The 18,428-nt window shown below is 40.6% G+C and overlaps 1 protein-coding gene across 8 annotated transcripts in view; it reads right to left on the bottom strand.

The window, feature by feature from the left end:
• Nucleotides 1-2,504: 2,504 nt before the first annotated feature.
• LOC6539845 (neuroligin-1) overlaps nt 2,505-18,428 on the bottom strand; it is a 45,112-nt gene continuing 29,188 nt past the window's right edge. For 5 of the 8 annotated variants that reach the window (XM_039375339.1, XM_039375340.1, XM_039375341.1 and 2 more), the window contains 2 exons: nt 9,878-10,391; nt 4,083-4,220 (listed from right to left, as the gene is read on the bottom strand). In XM_039375339.1, coding sequence (XP_039231273.1) covers nt 9,919-10,391 — 473 coding nt within the window. In that variant the 3' untranslated portion in view covers nt 4,083-4,220; nt 9,878-9,918. Of the gene's footprint in view, nt 4,221-9,877; nt 10,392-18,428 lie in introns of all 8 variants that reach the window. The other 3 variants (XM_039375346.1, XM_039375344.1, XM_039375345.1) reach the window with 3 other exon arrangements.

Here is an 18,428-nt window from a genome sequence, read left to right as displayed (position 1 = left end):
AGCTAGTGAATCCCGAGCGCAACCAGTTGAATTTTAGCTTGAAACTTCTCATTAAACTCAGCTTTCTTGAGTGGGTAATTTATGAATGCACTATCCTCAAATGAGTCCTCTCATATGGAATTTCCGCAAAAAGTGCAAACATACATCAAATTCGCGCCGGAACTTTGGAAATATGAAAACCGCGCTATGTGATCCGTACACCTGGTGCCGTCTAGCGACATAAATTACGCATACGTCGTGTTAACCGTGGGAAAACATATAAATGTGCTGTCACCCACACCCACACCCACGACAGCGGCAAAAACAAATTGTTGTACCTTCTGTTGCTGCTGCTATTATTGCCATAACTTTGGACTTTTATTAGTAGTCAAATCTGGGCTCCTTTATCGAGCCTGGCCTTCCAAGAGGTAGCACTTCCAGTTTAATGAGGTGAAAAGTGCAAGTTGAGATACGCAGGCCCAACGTATTATTAGCTTCAACTAATTAATCGCCTCTGTCGGAGCTGGAAAAATGTGCGGCTTTCCTTGAGCCTCAGTTTTGGAGTAAATTATTACTAGCTATTTTATACTAGTACGTATAGTTTAAAAGCTTACAGCAAAGCCTTAGATCCATGTACATATATATCTCATTCGGTCTGAAAAGCTGGTGCTACTATAAAGTGATTTATTATAATTTTAAATTTAATAGTAATGCTTTTATTTTCAGTAAAAAAATTAATTACAACTTTACAACACACAAAATAAAAAAAATTTTGGTTAAAAAACCATGCAGTAAGAGCTTAAAAATTACTGATGTACATACACATAAAACTAGTTGTACAACGAAATTCCTCCTTTTAAATAAATGTGTTACGGTTTCATGGATCATACAAATTTCCCAGTTTGTTTAACGCGTTAATTAGGATTTACGGTGCAGGAGCGAGGGGCAGGTTGATTTCGGCATTTAAAATAATAATCCTCATTTGCGACACCTGCCATCAAGTTTTTATGTCCGCATGTGTGTGACTGGAGCTGCGCAGAAAAGCTAATTTGTAAGATTCTGCGCTATAAAACATTAAAAATAAAAAGGTGGCAAGTGTCAAGCGAAACACACCTACCTGTAGATCTCAACCCTCCTTGGCCATAAATCTCCTGGCCAACACATTTTTCGCATTTAGTTTGTAATAAAAAGCAACATTAAAAGCGAATATTCACTTCAAACCGACATTACGCCAGGTTGTGGTTAGTTTGGCGAATTTTTAGGGGTGATGGGTTTTTTTCGAGGATACGAAGCGACTAATGCCTTTCAGGATTTCAGTTCAAGCTTTTTCTCATTTTTAGCGACTGGTTGCAACTAGATGAATGAGCGTGGTGGATTTCAACTTTCTGCAGTAATACATATACAGGTATTTTAGATCATTTTAGAAACAAAAATTTGTTCAAAAAATTGCTAAAATTTTTCTTTCCTCATCAAAAGAGTTTAACAATGCAAAGTGTGTTTAATTTTAAATTAATTATGGCCGCAAGCGGTATATTTTTACATGTTGCAGCACACTCTTCAACCAAACTGCCGCGCTCCTCATACCCATACTTATTTGCCAACACATTTTAAATAATGAAATTTGCGCATAAAACTTTGGCTTGTCGTAAACGAGTAAAATAGACTGAAACACTCAGGAGGGAAAAAAGCGATGTTGCATGCAGCACACATCAAACAAAATAAACAAACGGGGCGGCAAATGGGCGGAAAAGTCAGTCTACAAAAGAGTTACAAAATGACCAGCGGGCATTTTGTTGTACGTTTTTTGCTTTTTGTTTTTTCGTTTTTTCTGGCTTTCATTTTCTATTTTGCCGCTGTTCTTGTTTTCGTTTTCGGCAGAGTTAATTGGAATAGTTTTCCCCAAACATAAACATGCTTCAAGAGCAGATAGTGCGGCGGTTTTGGGCGCTGGGGGCGTGGCTTCGTTACATATTTGATGTGTTGGCCGCCAGAAGCTCATCTTCATCATATATACAAATAAAATAAATTAATTCGCCAAGAACCTTGAATTTTCCGCCTGAACTTACCAAACTTTTCGCCATATTCTCCCTCCTTTCTTAGCCATATTGCTGGCCAGGCATAAAATTTGATTTAATAACCGCTGTTGGTTGCCATAAAAATTTCAGCCATTAAAATTGCCGGAACGAAAATTCTGGTCATAAACGAAAAGCATTTAAAACGAAATGAATCCCGCAATCCTCCGGGTTAAATTGGGTTCACCAGGGTCTTAGGATCTTTATTAGCTCTTAGCAGGCATCCCAAACTTCATAAACTGCGAAACGAAAAACCAAGGTCCAGTTTTTGTGGAGAGACTTGAAAACGATTTACCTATGGCGCTGTTTATGGGCATATATGTTTCTGGATCAAAAACCTTGATGGGAAAATTAGAGTTAATAACAAAAATATTTCCAATTAAAGTGCTCTTGCTAATCACCTTTAATTGTTTCAGATATTCCAAGGAAAGTAGAAACGAGCCGACGTTTTAGTTTAATTTAGCTTTTATTGTTTTTAGTTTAATGGTTTGTTTCATATAGATCACTTAATTTAGTTTTTCACGAGTCATTCTTCCTTTTATATTGTAAACTAGACGATTATAAATTTAGTCTTAAAAATAGAAATATCATATTTCGTGTTTATTTTTGGCGACGCTTTCTATGAGTTTTATCAGAATGCTTTACAAAGAAACTGGAAGAGTAGTTAATAGTATGCAGACATTTCGGAAAAAACAAACAAACAACAAATTACATTTATTTGTAATAAAAAAATTTATATGTTGGCAGTTTCTGTTATGTTGAGGTAACTATAAGATTCGTAGGATTTTATCAAATAAAATGTAAAGTAAAAAAGGACAATAGTTGATTTTCATAAGTTGAATAGGAAATTAGTAATTAAAACAGCATAAAACATATTTTTTACAAGCATTAACATCGAATTGCGTTATTGCGTTTCTGCAACAAACTTCCTGTGTTAGAATAATTCGATTGAGTGTTAGAACTGTTCAATTAATTAAGCATTTTATATTTGGTTTTGGTTGGTTTTGTACACAATAAAAAAAGCGTCCATGGTTTATTCCTCATCATCAGAGTTTATTTAAATATTTAACTAGTTATTTGTTTTAATTATGCATCTCATTACGTTCCTTGTTAATCTAATCGATTTTGAGCCATGTTTGTGTTTCTTGTATGATTAGTGTAGTTTTATTTCATTTTCGTGTTTTTACTTTAAGTAAATAATACCACATTTGTGTTAATTTTTTCTAGAATATTTACAATGCCATCAACGGAATGCCGTTATCAACAATTTCCATCAATATTTGCTTTCAATTTGCTGATGAGTGGAAAAAATGCATTTGTGCTACACTTACTTGGCTACTTGATTACATTCATATATATGTTATTTATATATATGCATATATGGTTCACAACAGATCTATCGAGCAACTAAACACAGATATTTAACTAACACACCTTCAAACTATATTTACAGTGTTTCTTAGCTGACTTCCTAACTTTTATCTATGGATTTTCATATAATTTTCTGGATTTTTAGATAATTTGTTTGGGTTTCTCCCCTCCGTTTTTGGGAGGAGGGGAAAAACGTTAGCCTATGACTAAACAGAGATTAGGTGCAGTCTAGTAGTTGGTTTTCCCTCTCAGTCCGAGAAGTTCTTCTCGTCGGAAAAGCGCACATGATGCTGCTGCTTGAGCCGCTCGCTTCGCTTTCCAGTCGCCGCCATTTTGACAATACCGCTGCTGCCACCGCTGGAGTTTCCAGGCCCGTTTCCATGCCCGTTTCCATGCCCGTTTCCGGTGGCATGGCGTCCAGCGCCGCCTGCACTTCCGGCAGATGGCAGAGTCGGCGACATGGTGGCCGAGGTGGTGGACGTCGGCGAGGAGGAGTTCGTCCACTGCTCGTCGCAGGAGCAGTAGCCCCTGGCCACATCGCCACCCTCCAGCGCCAGGGCGTGGATTTCCCGCTTGAAGCGCAGCTTCTTTAGCTGCCGCTGCTTGTGGTCACTGGTGGAGGTTGGTGGCGCACCTACTCCCATTCCCACTGGCACTCTTCCTCCGCCGGCCTTCCCCACTCCCGCTGCCTCTCCAGCTGCGTCTCCATCCAGTGGTGTCCCATTGAGTTGGCCGTCATCCGACTGCTTCGGTGCATAGAACTCCTCGGGCGTTTCCGCTCGCAGGGTTTCTATGGAGCTGCAACAGAAGAGTTGAGGTTGAGAATTAAAGTCGAATTTGAGCTTTAAAGTTGGTAAAATGTGTAAGTTGTGCGTGAAAAATATGCTCATAAATATTCATGATGTGGATGAAAACTAATTGATTGAGAGCGCAGACAGCAGCGCAAAAAAGGTAGATATTTAAATAAAGCAGATTAAAGTATTTTCTCTTTACCGTGTGCATGCTTAAATTAATCAAACAATGTTTTAGCACTTGCCAATTGTACAGTAATTAAACATCGATAATATTTAAATTACCGACTTAATTAATTGTTGTAAGATTTTGTCAGGAAGCAGACTTTCACTTAATAAAAGCAATTAATGTTCAAACTATTATGGTCAACGAAAATTGAACATTTTCGGTAGCTTTTGAAAACATCATATAAGATTTTACTGATGCTATGTTATGCATACCACAGCATTGTACTTCTTAAGAGAGCAAAATGATCGAAAATAGAGATGTTACTAGCTTATTTGCCCCTCTAACTGTTTAGTAGTTTGGAAAAACCTTCCATACTTGAGTGACTGATGCTAAATCCAACGCATCCTTCGGAGGAGCAGAGCTCGAAGTCTTGACGACTGGCACACGCAGTCACGACGTCTTCCCAACACCTACTGTTCCTACCACCTCCCCCTTGCGATATCAACCTTAACGACACAGTGCCTGCCAGAAGTGCAGACCCATCAGTGCCACTCAGTTGGCCGCGCTATATCGCCTGGCCCTTCGCTAGATACATACATACATATATACGGGTTTGCACGTATACGTATGTATATCTGTCCTATCGGAGAACTCGGCTCCATTTGGTCGCGGATTCGTTGATGTTACCCCGTTCTCATGGACGTTCACTTCATTGCGCTCTGTTGGCGCTTTCCATTTTTCCCGTTTTTCATTTTTCCATTTTTCCATTTCTCCATTATGTTTTGTGTTTAGTTTGAAATTCAGCGGGAAATCTTCTGCAGCAGCTGCATGCCATATTTATTCAGCTTCCCTTACTTTTTTCCTACGTCCTCTTCTTAAACTTTTTCTTCAACTAGCGCTGTTTGTGTTTTTTGTTGTTCCGTGTACTTAACAGTTTTAAGGGGATTTCGCAGCCTTTCTAATTTTGTTTCTTTTAAATATTAAATATTTTTTAAGTATTTTCCACATAAAATTTGCATATGAAAGCCGATTGCAATAGAACTAGTATTACGTGCACCGAACGAATAAAAGCTTTTTCGAACATAATTAACAATGATGATAGTAGGACAATAATTTATGTTTTGAATCGTCTTATACTATATACTGACTGTTTAGATACCCATTCCACTATGGCCTAGAACTTGGTTGCTCCTTAGCCAATAGTATACGGTATCTTCTGGTCTATTTGCACGACACTTTTCTGCCAATTTGTTTTCTTTCTTTTCGCTGTGCGTGCCCATTTTTGCAGTACAGTAAACTCGGGTGCGCGAGAATTTATGCAAAGAAAGCGAAAAGTGCAAAGTAAAGTGCAGTTGCGAAAAATGCGCGGATGCCTTTTGTTTTGCCAGCTCTTTGGCCATCGGGGCTGAGTTGGGTGTTGGGGGGTGGTGGGTGGTGGTGTTAGGTGGGTGGTTAGATTGGGTGCCTTGAGCAAGGGGCAAAGGGGGTGGGCGAGAAGGTGGGTGCTGGAGGTGCAGGCTTGGCTGCAGCACAGTTGAGCGCACAATTTGGCGCAGATTGTTGACTGGGGCTGATGGGGGCGGAGGGCGATGGCGCGATGGGGCGTGAGTGGTTTTCAAGGGGGCTGTGCTGGAATGCAGCTTAGACTTTCTCCTCGCAAGATACCAAAACTAAAGGAAAGAAGCCCCGGCAAAATGAGTGAACTGAGTAATGCGCGTAATGCAAATCGCTGCTACAATGTGTGCAAGTTTCGGGTGGAAAAAGCAGACCGAGGGGTGGTTGCTTGGGTGGGAAAGCGGGGAAAAGCCAGAGACCATCATTAACGTATTACGCGCCACTTTGCATATCTTCGCCGCTTTTGGGGGGCAACCAGTGGGTGGGGGATCGGGTCCATTTGGGGAACTGGCGGGCTTTAAACTCCGCAAGAAACGATGAACATCAGTCAAGTGTCGGAAATTTGCTCAGGTTCGTAGTCTAATTATCATAAACCAACAGCAAAAGTGAGTAGATAGGCAGACAAATTTTATTTTCAATACATGAGATAAATATTGAATGATATTCGTGCTTTACAGTGCATTTTTACGGTGCATTTTCTTTTAAAGCTGACATAAATGGTAGAAAAAATGTGTATAGTAAAGTAAACGCTTTGAAACTAGAAATAACAAGAGAGAACGCTATAGTCGAGTTCCCCGACTATCTGATACCCGTTACTCAGCTAGTGGAAGGGAGACACAAATTATAGGTGAACAAAATAAATAACCTTTGAATTCACACCACTCTCCTTTGATGATTGATGTGTTTCCTGGCATGTTGCAAATGGCTTATATGAGCTCGAATATTTATGTAAACAAATACGACCCATATAATGTGCAGATCCTGAAGCTAATCCCTCTTCCACATAATCCTTACCTCTCGGGTTTCTTTGTGAAACATGAAAGATTTGCGCTAATTACAAACACATTTAGCCCACAATCCCTTGCGAGAATTTGTGTGCGAAGGGATTTCCATTTGCACTGTAAGCTTAGTGATGTAATTTTAGGAAAGAGTTTTATAAGTCAACCCCCTCAAACTGCAGTAAATACTCTGTTTGCGTAATAATTTACCGATTAATCACAAAAGATTGCAACCAAGGTAACCACATATTATTAGTTCAAGCCAAACTGAAACTAATGACAAGTTTTTGCTGCATTTGAATCCATTTGTTGACTTAAGTGGTTACCTTAGCGTATGTTGCTCACATTAGTTGTGACTAAATGTAAATAGATAAATAGAATTTATGTATTTTTGGTGCCAAAAATAATTGAAGTAGCCGCTTACTGAATTCCAAAATGAACCAGAGATTAAATTTAAGAAAATAGTACATACTACTAATTTTTTAATTCCCAAAGGAATGTACTCAATGCCATCATTGAATTAAGCCAAGTGTGGTTGGTTTTTCCACACTCCCCGCACCCTTCGATTATAATTTAAACAAGCGCCAAAAATATTCACACTTTAACAAGGTGTAAGGAGCCGGAAGCCAGTGGAGTGGCTTAAGGAAAAAGAATGCGAAATTAATGTTTATTGCCCTTTTAGCACATACACACTTCACCACGCCCCTCGCCGAATATACTATGTACATAAGTGTGTTTGTTGGTGTAACTTTGCATAAAAGTTGCCATTTGCCCCCTTCACTTTAGTTGGAAGGGAAAATTGCATTTCCACCGCGCCAGGAGAGCAGCGCAGAAATGTTAATCAGCTAAAAGTTAAGGAAACCAAGGCGGAGGCTGTGCAGGCAGCGTGTGTTAAACAAAAGGGAAAGAAATGCAAATTTAATTGTGCGCCAGGTGAAATAGTGCCCTGACCCACCCACACAACCACACACGCCCACATACACCTGCAGACCCGAACACATACACACACAAGTGGCTGCAAGCGGACAGCGGTAGAAGGCTCTGAAAGTGGGTTGATCTTTTTGGAAACGTTGTTTTATGGGCGGGGGAAAATGGCCTCTTTCGCAGCGGATTTAATAAGATAAATGCACTGGCTGAAGGAATATGCTATATCTTACGGATTATTTACTTCACTGAAAAGTCCCTTAGTATGTAATCAAATTGTATATAAAGAAATTTGTTGCTCAAAATCATAGACAGTACGGCAGATATATTAACTTTACTATAAAAAGTAAATATTCATTAGATATAAGCAGTTTAGGTTAGTTTAGTTTGACTAAATTTGAAACTACGAAACGACTAAGAAACTAGTAATGTATTTTTCCAGAACTGCTTGTAAGTTCCACTTAGGTATCCTGGCCAAAATAATTGCTTGTTTTTACCACTTTCCTTTGAGTTGACAGCTGTGCAACTGTGCATCTGGGGTTGGGTTTTGGTTACACGCCTTGGATCCAGTTAATGCAATTTTTGAGTTTTTTCCTGGCTACCCTGCAGTTTTAATTTGGTTAGCTCGAATTTCCAGGGTCCAACATTGGGCACATAAATTAGTTGGCAGCTTGGTTTCAAGTTGCATGCCGCAAATTGCCTTGCACCTCGCCACTTGTTATGGCTGCGTCTCGTGGTTCCTTTTATAAATTCGTTCATAATTTCATCTCACTCTGTTCTGGCATTACTACGTAGCGGAATATATATATTATATTTAATTCGTAGTTACTGTTTCTTTTTTGTCCTGCGAAATACCTCCCATTAAAGCTGCCCCTTTTTGGGGAATTGGGGGCCGCTCACTGTGTGGCATTTTTCCATGCCAGTGACTGCGACATTTGAGTCCACCTTGAACCATGAACTTATGTTTTATTTGCTTACGTTTTTTATCAAATAAAGAGCCAGCATTTTTTGCTGCCGCATGTTTGACATGCCGTTTGTTATTTTTGATCAGAGGCTGTGTGTGCAGATATTTTATTTTACCTTTTTTTAATGCTCCTCCCCGTCCTCTGTATTTTATTCGGTTCTGTAAGGGGTTCAGTGTGTTCATCGTCCTTTTTGAAAGGGGAACCACGTTTTAAAGGTTTTTTTTATTGAATTGTTAGAATATTTTCATGACTTTACTGTCAATATCCGTTTAAATTGTATGTATCCCTAGAATTTGTAGAGCAAATCAGAAATGGAGAAGCTCACTATATCTCATTACCTCACACTGGCCCTAAAAAAGCTGGACCCACCGACCGATTGGGAGGACATCCTGGAGTTCGTCCTTGCCACCTTGGACGCCACGTGTCGTCCCAAATATTACACCAAAGAATTGGAAAAGGCCCTGAATGTTGGACTGCGTTTTGGCATAATACGCGAAATGAATAATAAATATTATCTGTATGAATATGCGAAAATAAATTCGCATGGAGAAATTACATACGAGTTTACTGAAAATCCCCTGAGTCCTTCGCGTTGCATAAACATGGATGAGGAGGACACGGATGATGGGGACGAGGACGATGAAGACTACGAGGACGGGGATAAAAGCGACCAGAAATTTGCAGATCAAAATGAATCGAAGGCCGCTTTGGTAGAAAAGTGAGAAGTTCGTGCCAATCCGTGATAATTTAAATTATATGTAAGATAGTAATATTAAAGATAATAGGCCCCTAACAACATTAATAACAAAATTCTTTCTGCTATTAAATAAATATATTTACACAAAAAACTTATTTTGAATTATCGTAGACTTGTAATATTGTTTTTTTTTTTAAATACTGGATCACTTTAGTGAAAAAGCATTTGAACACTTTACAAAGGGTATAAAATTATTTCAACAACAATTTAATAGGCCACATTTGGTTTACGAATTTAAGAACGGTTAACAAGAAAATAAAACAAATTTAGTTTAAGATTGGGTAATAAAAGTTGACTATGTTTTATGTGCTACTGACTATACTTATCCTAAAGCACAGCCTGTCGTTTACAGTTAATGAATGATTTATGAGTCAGATATTGTTAGATTTGCTCAAATAACTAGAACATAAGGCTCAAGAAAAGTGAGGGTGCATCTCGTAATGATATTACGCTTACCCCGTTGATGACTATAAGTCCAACTCAAAGACCGATACCTATCAGACGCGCATCTCGTCCATCGCCGCCTGCGGCACTTGCTGCTGCTGTTGCGGGTGCGGATGCGGATGCTGATGCTGCTGCGGGTGCTGCTGCTGCTGGCCGCCGACAGGCGAGGCGGATGTCAGGACGAGGCCGTCGCCGTGCGAGTGCACCAGGTGGGCGGCGTGGGAGTGCGAGTGGGTGTGGTGACCCTTCGAGGAGCTGGGGGCGCTGCTCACGCCGCTGCTGCTGCTGCCGCCGGATGGCGTTTGGTCTAGGAGCATGTTGCCAACGCCCACGCCCACGCCGCCGCCTCCGCCCACGGCCACGCCCATCGCCGAGTTATTGCTGCTGCTGTTCGTTGTCGTCGAGGAGGCGGTGCGGAGCGGTGGGCGTGGTCCGCGTATGTGATGCGACTGCATCCCAGTGAGGACAGCTCCATTCGACTGATGTTTGTTCGACTGCTGTTGCTGCTGATATTGCTGCAGCTCTGCTGCACGGAGAAAAAAAGGGAGAGTACGGGCCAGTTGGTTTATCAATAAGTCAGATGTTTGCTGTGTAGATACTATGCATTCAGATCGTAACATAAAATATGAACTTATATTTGATCTATATTTGGCTATGAGTTATACTGTTTGTAGATCACGAAAATTCTTTCTATTCTGAAAATTAATTTTTGGTATAAACATTCCCAGTGCCTGGAACCAAAGGGGGCATGGGAAGTAAGCTACTTATGTACGTTATGCGTATGTTGGCATATTATCAGGCAAATGTTTATTGACGATGGCGGCGGCAGCAACAAAAAGTCAATTTGTAAACAACAATGTCAACCATTAAACACACATTCCCATATCATCGACATCCTCATCCACATCGTCAGTGAGGAGCAGGGAGCGCGCGTCATCGGGTTGGCTGCCCTTTTTGTTCCATTGAATTGGCAATCTGGAACTAGCACCACTACCACTCCCAGTTCTCCTTTCAGCATTCTATGTCGTTCAACTTGTCGCCCCGATTGCCTTCCAAATGCAAAAGCGCAAAATGTGCAGAGCCATTGACGCGTCTAATATTTTGATGCTCCCAATCACCCCTTTTTTGATCCGCAGTGTGTGGGGCTGGCGCAGAACTAATTTGTTTGCCTTGCTTCTATAGACACAATGCAGTTTTATTGGTGACTCGGCACTAAAAGAGCAGACTGCTTTGACTGGGGCGTCGTGTCATGTAATAAAATCTGAAGTTGCTAACGGCCAAGTGCTAACTGTCATGAAGCCAAACGGCGCAGGAAGGACTTGCCGACATATGGAGTTTAATGTGGTTCGCACTTAGAAGGTGGACTCATCCGGAAAGGGTTTTACTCTACTATTTTGGAGGCTATCCTACTAATTTAAATTCCTGTTTTAAAAACCTTTAAAAGTACTATAGAGTTTGCTAAGCCTAATTATTTTGCTTAGCCTTTGGGAGAATTATAAGCACCAACAAATTGCTGAAATCCATAACTTCCTGCAGACTTATCTCTGGAGTTGAGATGCCCATCTTCCTTTCCCAAAGCTCCATACTTAATGAGCATTTTTAATCAGCCAGCTTCAGCGTTTCTGAGCCCCTTCTTAGGAGTAAATCTTAAAAAATTAAAAGAAATTTTCATTAGTCATTCAAGATGTCCCTGGGCAACCTTTAATCCCGGTCAAAAACCGCTTTCTCTAATTAGAGGTTTAATTCAACAAAGTACTCGATGGCGGGGCGAGCGTGTAGAACCAGTAGAGAGCTGTGCCCTTTTGGTTTTTATGTTTATGGCTTGGACTTTCGGGGGATTTGATGGCCAGCTCCGGTTTTCGGGCCAGTCAAGTGGCCAAATGGACTGGACCTAAGAGAGCATTCAGACTCAAATGTACCGGATTATGTTGCCTGGCTTTGGCTAGTTGGAATAGAAGAAAGCGGGGATTTGCCACAAAGCTTGGAGGGCGGAGTTCAAAGACAAGTAGGAAAAGGCCTCAGATGAAGCATAATTTAACCATTTTTTTGTTGGCAAATTATTCGCATACACACTCACTACCGGGAATCGGTGGCATAAAGGACCGCAAAGCTAGAGTGCTTCATGCAATTTCCCCAAGGAGTGCGGCCATCATTTATGAATATGAAATTAACAACGGTGCGTATGCGTAATTTGTAATGAAAGCCAGTGAAAACCAAACCAAACCTGACCAAAGCTGACCGAAACCACACCCACACCACCAACTGAGTGCTGGCTACGGGGTATGCAATAAATTTTCAATTTCCAAAGTTGGACTTTTTGCCCGACCGACAACCCGCAGCGAAGCAAATCTAATTTATATGCACATCACTTATACGCACTGTTGCAATTACAATGCAAATGCTGCAACAAATGCGTATTATGCGTACGGGCAGAAAATATTACCCCGAATATCGGAGCTTCCCTCGAATATTGCTGCGAAATAATGCAGTCCAAAAGGCTTGTCCAAAATTCCGCTCAACGGATGTTGATTAGTATGAAATGACAAGACCGGAAATGCTGCGCATAACTCAAAAAAGGCCAAAAGTAAAACAAAATTGCCAGCCGCACGGAGCGCACTTACCGCACCGACATGAAGGGCCACTGGCCAGTAGTGGGTTAAGGGTTGACGGGCTATGGGGCAATGGGACTATGGGGCTATGGGGCTATAGGGATGGTGGGTGAAGGGTGGGGCGCGAGTGCAGCCACTGTGCCATGTGGATATTGTGGCTTTTGTACGCCCAACTAAGTGGACAGACAAGTGCAGCCAATCGAGCCCGTTGTTTGTGTGCTGCTGGTCAGAGTGTTAGGAGTAAAGGGTGGGCCGCTTTAGGGTTTAGGGGTGTGTGGTGTGGGGTGCGAGGTTAGCCCCTCACGCTTGTCGCATTAATGAAGCATGCTCCACCTCTGACTCACTCACGGCAATTTATTGCTGAATTTCAGCTGTTTCCCCCCGCATTTTACAGTTGTGGGACTTAATAAAAAAAGCTATATAGCATACTTAGCGGGGCATGCGACAGGAAATTGGTGGATAGGGATCCACCGGAATTTATGGTCCAGAGATAGGGCAGTAACTGCGCCCAACCAGCTGCACATAATGTCTGCAATCACATCAACTTGCGATGGGTGCTACGTGGTTATGATAGAACTATGTGCTCAGCATAGGACATTTAAATCCTAAGTGAGGCAACGAAAACACAGCAAAATTTATAGAAACACTTCGGAACTATAGTCCAAAAATCTCAATAAATCTGCAAGCCCATACTTAATTTTCGGTTATCAAATTATTGATAAATATTTAAACTTTCCGGGCACATTTCCAGGCAATTAACAGTTCATTTGACTGCAATGAATTCCTAAGGAATTCTTACCCAAGCCAACTTAATTGTGTCGAATTCAAGTCGAATTCAAACGTAAAAGCCTGACAAATGATTGTAGCATCCGAGGAAGCTACCCCTTGATAGCCGCTCGAAACCGAAATGGTTTTCCAATTAGCAAACGCTTAGGCAAACTGCCAAAAGCCAAGCACAACATTTAAATGGGATTGCAATGGGAACAACGGAGCGCGGGGGCAACAACAAATGAGCTTTGTGTCAAAGTCCAGATTAGCATACAATTTAGAGCATTTCAATCAAACATAAATCACAACGAGCCACTCCAACTGGACCGGCAGACCTCTACGATTTCCTGCCAAGCGTACGGCACGAAATTGTGCGTAGTAAATCAATGAAGGACAGAGACGGAGATACACACAGAGACAGAGACGCTGGCGGAGATGCAGACAGGGACAGGTAGATAAGGTCCGAAGGAGCAACAGTATAAAAAATCTATTTTCCAAAATGCAATCCGAGAAATCAAACCGGATATCGGGGGGCGGGGCTGGTTGAAACGGAAATTTATGTGCTTCTATTTAGCATTGAGTTAGAAGTTAGATTCCGAGGAAGCGGAATCGAGCGCACGAACGAGCAAAAATTAAGTATACGCCGCCGTGCACCCAAGCAGTTCATGCGTGTGTTTTCGCATTTGTGTGTGTTCGTCTCGTCTATGTGTGTGTAGCTGTGTCGGTGTGAGTGAGCAGCACAATTAAATTGGATTTATGGCGCGCATGATTGCAAAATGAAGTTAATGCGCATACAAATACAATCGAGCTGAAAGAAAAATGATTCTCGAACTTCTTCCTCCATCGCCGAGCGGATATCGTACCTTGTTTGTCATGTCATCAATAATCGAGGAGCAGTCGGGAGCCAGCGCGAGTAAATTGAATGAGCATATTAAAAAAGGAGCAGTGCTGCAAGGAAGTGCCAAGGAAATGAAACTCAGCAGCACTCGTGAAGGGCCAAAAACTGAATCGGGAAATCGCAGAGCAGCGCCCCAATGAAATATGTACGATTCGCTGGCCATGTGGACTTATGTTGGCCCAGCGCGTTGGCGGGTCTGAAATATTTATTAGCCATCCAGTCGGTCATAGTTGTCCCGGGTTAATGTTAGTTTAGGCAATAGTTTGACACATTTGACAGGGGAAACGCTCCTAATTGATTGATGACAAATGGCCAGCGAAAAAAGTTGGAGAACTTCCGGCAAATATGAAATCATTTATCTTTGCATTGAAAGCTGCTCAAAGTTATCTCCACGAAAGTGCTGTAATTATAGGGGTTCTGTGTTCGGAATTGCGGAAGCTTATTTTAGTTTATGGAAAAATGTGTTATGAGTTGTTCATATAAACATTTTTCTTTCTTCCTACAAATGAAAGATACCATGAAATCTTCTACATTTTTAACAGGAAATATATAATATTCAACTGTTATAAAAGCAAACAAAATTATATGTTGAACCGCCCATCTGTTCAGTAAAGTGCAATAATCGGTGGAACTTAAGTTATATTTTCTCTCGATTATTTTCCCTACTTGCGATCCTTTTGCTCTGCACAAAAAACTTGAGCTGAAACCCAACTGACCACTAACAGTGATACCGAATCTCCACCCGGAAATCCCCCCTCTGGGCAATAAAATAATATTGTCTTATCTAACTATGTGCGCATTGCACATCAACAAAGGGACAAATGAAAAAAGGGGGCCCACTATTTTCGATGAGGGAGAGTTTCCGGTGCGGTTTGGGGGTCTGTATTATTCGAATACCCACAGCAGTTGGCAAGCGTCTATCATTTTTGGGGAACCGTCAAAGCCTAGACGAAACAATAAAACCAAAGAAGGCGAATCGTAAACAGAGGGGGATATATACATACGTATGTATGTATATATATGTCGTGGGGAAGAATAACCGCACACAATGTGACGGCATCGATGGCATCGAATAATGTTTGGTTTGGTTTGCCAGAAGAGCTTCTGCCCATCGAGGCCCCTTTTTCCCCTCGGATTGTCGGGGACAACAGCAAACATATGCTGATGGAATGGGGGGGTAGGGGCAAAAATATGGTCAGAGTTGGCAGGGTTGGTTTGCAAATAGATTTTTCATCATTTTTTGTCATTTTCCGTTGCGTGTGTGTGATGAACGCGTTTGCACTTACTTTTCGCTCGAAGTTTTTCCCGCTTCACCGTGCTGAAATTTCAATAATAACATTTGTATGAAGCTGTTTATGTCCTGGTGGCCAAAGGCAGTTGTTGTTCTGCGGTTGCCTGCCGTTGACAATGTGGATGACAATCATGTCACGTCACGGATAAGGTGCTTTTGGCCTCGTCCCCATACTTTTTCACCCATCAGGCCACCATATATATATATTTTTGGCCCTGCTTGGGGTGCTTAACAGGCACCTCGCGTTCGCCTTTTGTTTGCCGCCTTATTTTTATTATATTTATGCTGTTGCACCATCCCCCCAACCACACATGTCAGCAAAAATCGTTTACGCTTCATTGTTTTTACTCAATTTTGTTGATTTTTTTCTTGCTCACTTGCCCGCCTTCCCGCCTGCCTCTCCATTTTGCCTTTTGTCTGAGGTCGGCGCTTTTATTTTTTCTCCACATCTGCGCTCATCCGCCAAAAGTTCTCCCTATGCCAAGTATAAATCTGAATAAATTGAAAACTGCCACCAGAAAAAAAAGAGATATGAAATAGCCTCACTTTGAGTGCTTAACGCTGGCTTCAAAGAGCTCAAAAGCGTTGCCCAATGCACAAATGCAAAAAATTCAAAAAAGTATTTGTATATACATATATTGAAAATGATTAAGGCCCAAAAAAGGCTGAGTAAGGATTTTTATCGATTGAACGGGTCCAAGTTTCCAATTCCCATTCAAATATGTATGCATGGGGCCAGCTTAGTTTTAAGTCTCCCCTCTAATCAAATGTTTTGCTAAAAAAGTTCCCTTTTAGGCCAAAATAATACGTCGGCATTCCATTGGCTCAAAAAGTTGGCAACACATTTTCCAATTCACTTTGCAAGTCCCTAAATTGAACGCTTTACGTGTATATGTGTAAATTGTAAATGTTAAATTGTAAATTTCGGATGATTTATGGGCGGATGGGAAAAGTTAAGGCTTTAACACTTTTATGTTGCAAAAATGTATACAATATCAAGACTAAGAAAAAAAGAATATTCTTTAATTGAAGACATCGATTCACGGTGCTGAACAGATTAATTTGAATTAAAATCAAAATATACTTGGCATATATTATTTCAGCTTAGGTTATTCTCAACATATTCAATGCCATTTGGAGCATGAAATTTAATTGAAAGCTGCTGTTAAATGACTCTCGATTAAATTATGAAATCGTTTGCAAATAAGGCTACAGAAACCTAAGCCAGAAACAAATTTACGTGAAGGAAACTTCACCTAATGAGGCATTTAACTGGCGTTCAACAATGTCAGCAACCTCACATAATCCACAGGCCTTCACAAACACAAAAGTTAAAGGAAGTAAGGACAACAACAAGGACTTCAGTGTGCCACTTGAGTGCCTTAAGCGAACCGTCGGCCAGCAGAAATCTCAGAACAAACATTAATTACACAAGGACTCTGGCCAGACACAAACTACCGTTGACTTTAATATTTATAGGCTCCTCCTTGTCGGCAAGAAAAATTTGTGCTGCTTAAATAAATAACTGGCAACAAAAACACCCGGAAAATATGGAGTTGGGTGGGAAAATCGAGCAGCGTGGAGATGCTGAAAATATGCGCCCACGCATAATTATATGAAAATTCGCAATAATTATAAATAATGCAGAGCGCGCTCAAAATGCCAGCAGAAAAACACTCGCCACTTCCGACAACGTCGCCACCTGATGGCATTATCCTCGTCATCATCATCATCGTCATCGTCAAGTGCCACGCCCACCATCCCACTTAACCACTACGAATTTCCGCTTCCGTTAAGGCGCGAGCGTAAAATTAAATCAGCAACAAAATATTCTATGCAAATACGAAAAAAAGACGCATTCTCCGATGGAAAAGTGTGTATTTGGCCCGAGTTTTCTTTTTGCGTGTTATTTTTCGATTTTCATTTTGTACTTTCAGCATTTCGCCGTTATCGACCAGCAATTAGAGAGCTGACAAAATATAAGTGCATAAACCTGCTCAAGTAGCTAAAAATATGTTTTTCTCAGATTTCTGGTCTATGCAAAATTGGTTCTTCGGTAAAAGTTTGCACTTTGAGTGGGCTGGGAAGTAAAATTGAGTGTACAATTGTTGATTAAATCAATTTATGTTTGCAGATTTCTACGACTTGTGTAGTGGATAGACAAGAACTATCAGTTTAAGATATTCAAATACCTTTAATTAAGAAATCAGGTCGTGATGAATGTATTTTAAATACAAATTATATTCATAAACTAAAAATTATATTTAAAGTATGTAGAATTTGTAAAATAAATAAAACCTTTTTAATGATATGGAATTTAAACAGAAAATTTGAAAATATCGTTATCAGAACTATCCATGAAAACATTCAATCATTCTTTAAAAATATTTAAATTGATGCAGCTAAAAAAGTATTTATTTTGTAATCAAAATCTATAAATACGAAATTTCTCCTCCACTCACTGTCAATTTGAAACTCCAGCTAGAAATCGCCCCAATTTTTTATTGTATAAATTATCTGTCAAACCCATGCCGAAATGTGTGTGTTTGTGGTATTTTCAGAGCTCAAACCTAATTTATTTTGGGGGAAAATTAAAACGTGTTCCCTCATCTGTCAGGTTCAGCGACAGAGAAAACAGTTTTGTTATTCAAAAAAACAATTGGAGCTTGCCAACCTGTTTATATCAGCGAATCGCTTAGTTGTTTTATTCGCCGTCGATGGTTAAAAATGTATTTACGCACAAATATGTCGGCAGAGATTTTGTGGTCCCGCAATAAAATTCGCATAATTCCATATGCAGAGAGTCGATTGGGGGCTATTCATCGTTCCGATCTCATTCTGCACCGCTGGTTGGGTTAATGTTTACATTTTATTATGCTAAACTAAAACCAACAGTTTTATGTGATTCCTTCTTTTTTATTGGCTGATGCGCTTGTGGTTTTACGGCGTGCTCTACCTTTATGGCAGAGCTGTAGATTTCCTTTATCCTTATCGCTA

This window comes from Drosophila yakuba, chromosome 3R, assembly GCF_016746365.2.
Source record: "Drosophila yakuba strain Tai18E2 chromosome 3R, Prin_Dyak_Tai18E2_2.1, whole genome shotgun sequence".
Lineage (NCBI taxonomy): Eukaryota > Metazoa > Arthropoda > Insecta > Diptera > Drosophilidae > Drosophila > Drosophila yakuba.
This window is presented reverse-complemented; position numbering and strand designations above follow the sequence as displayed.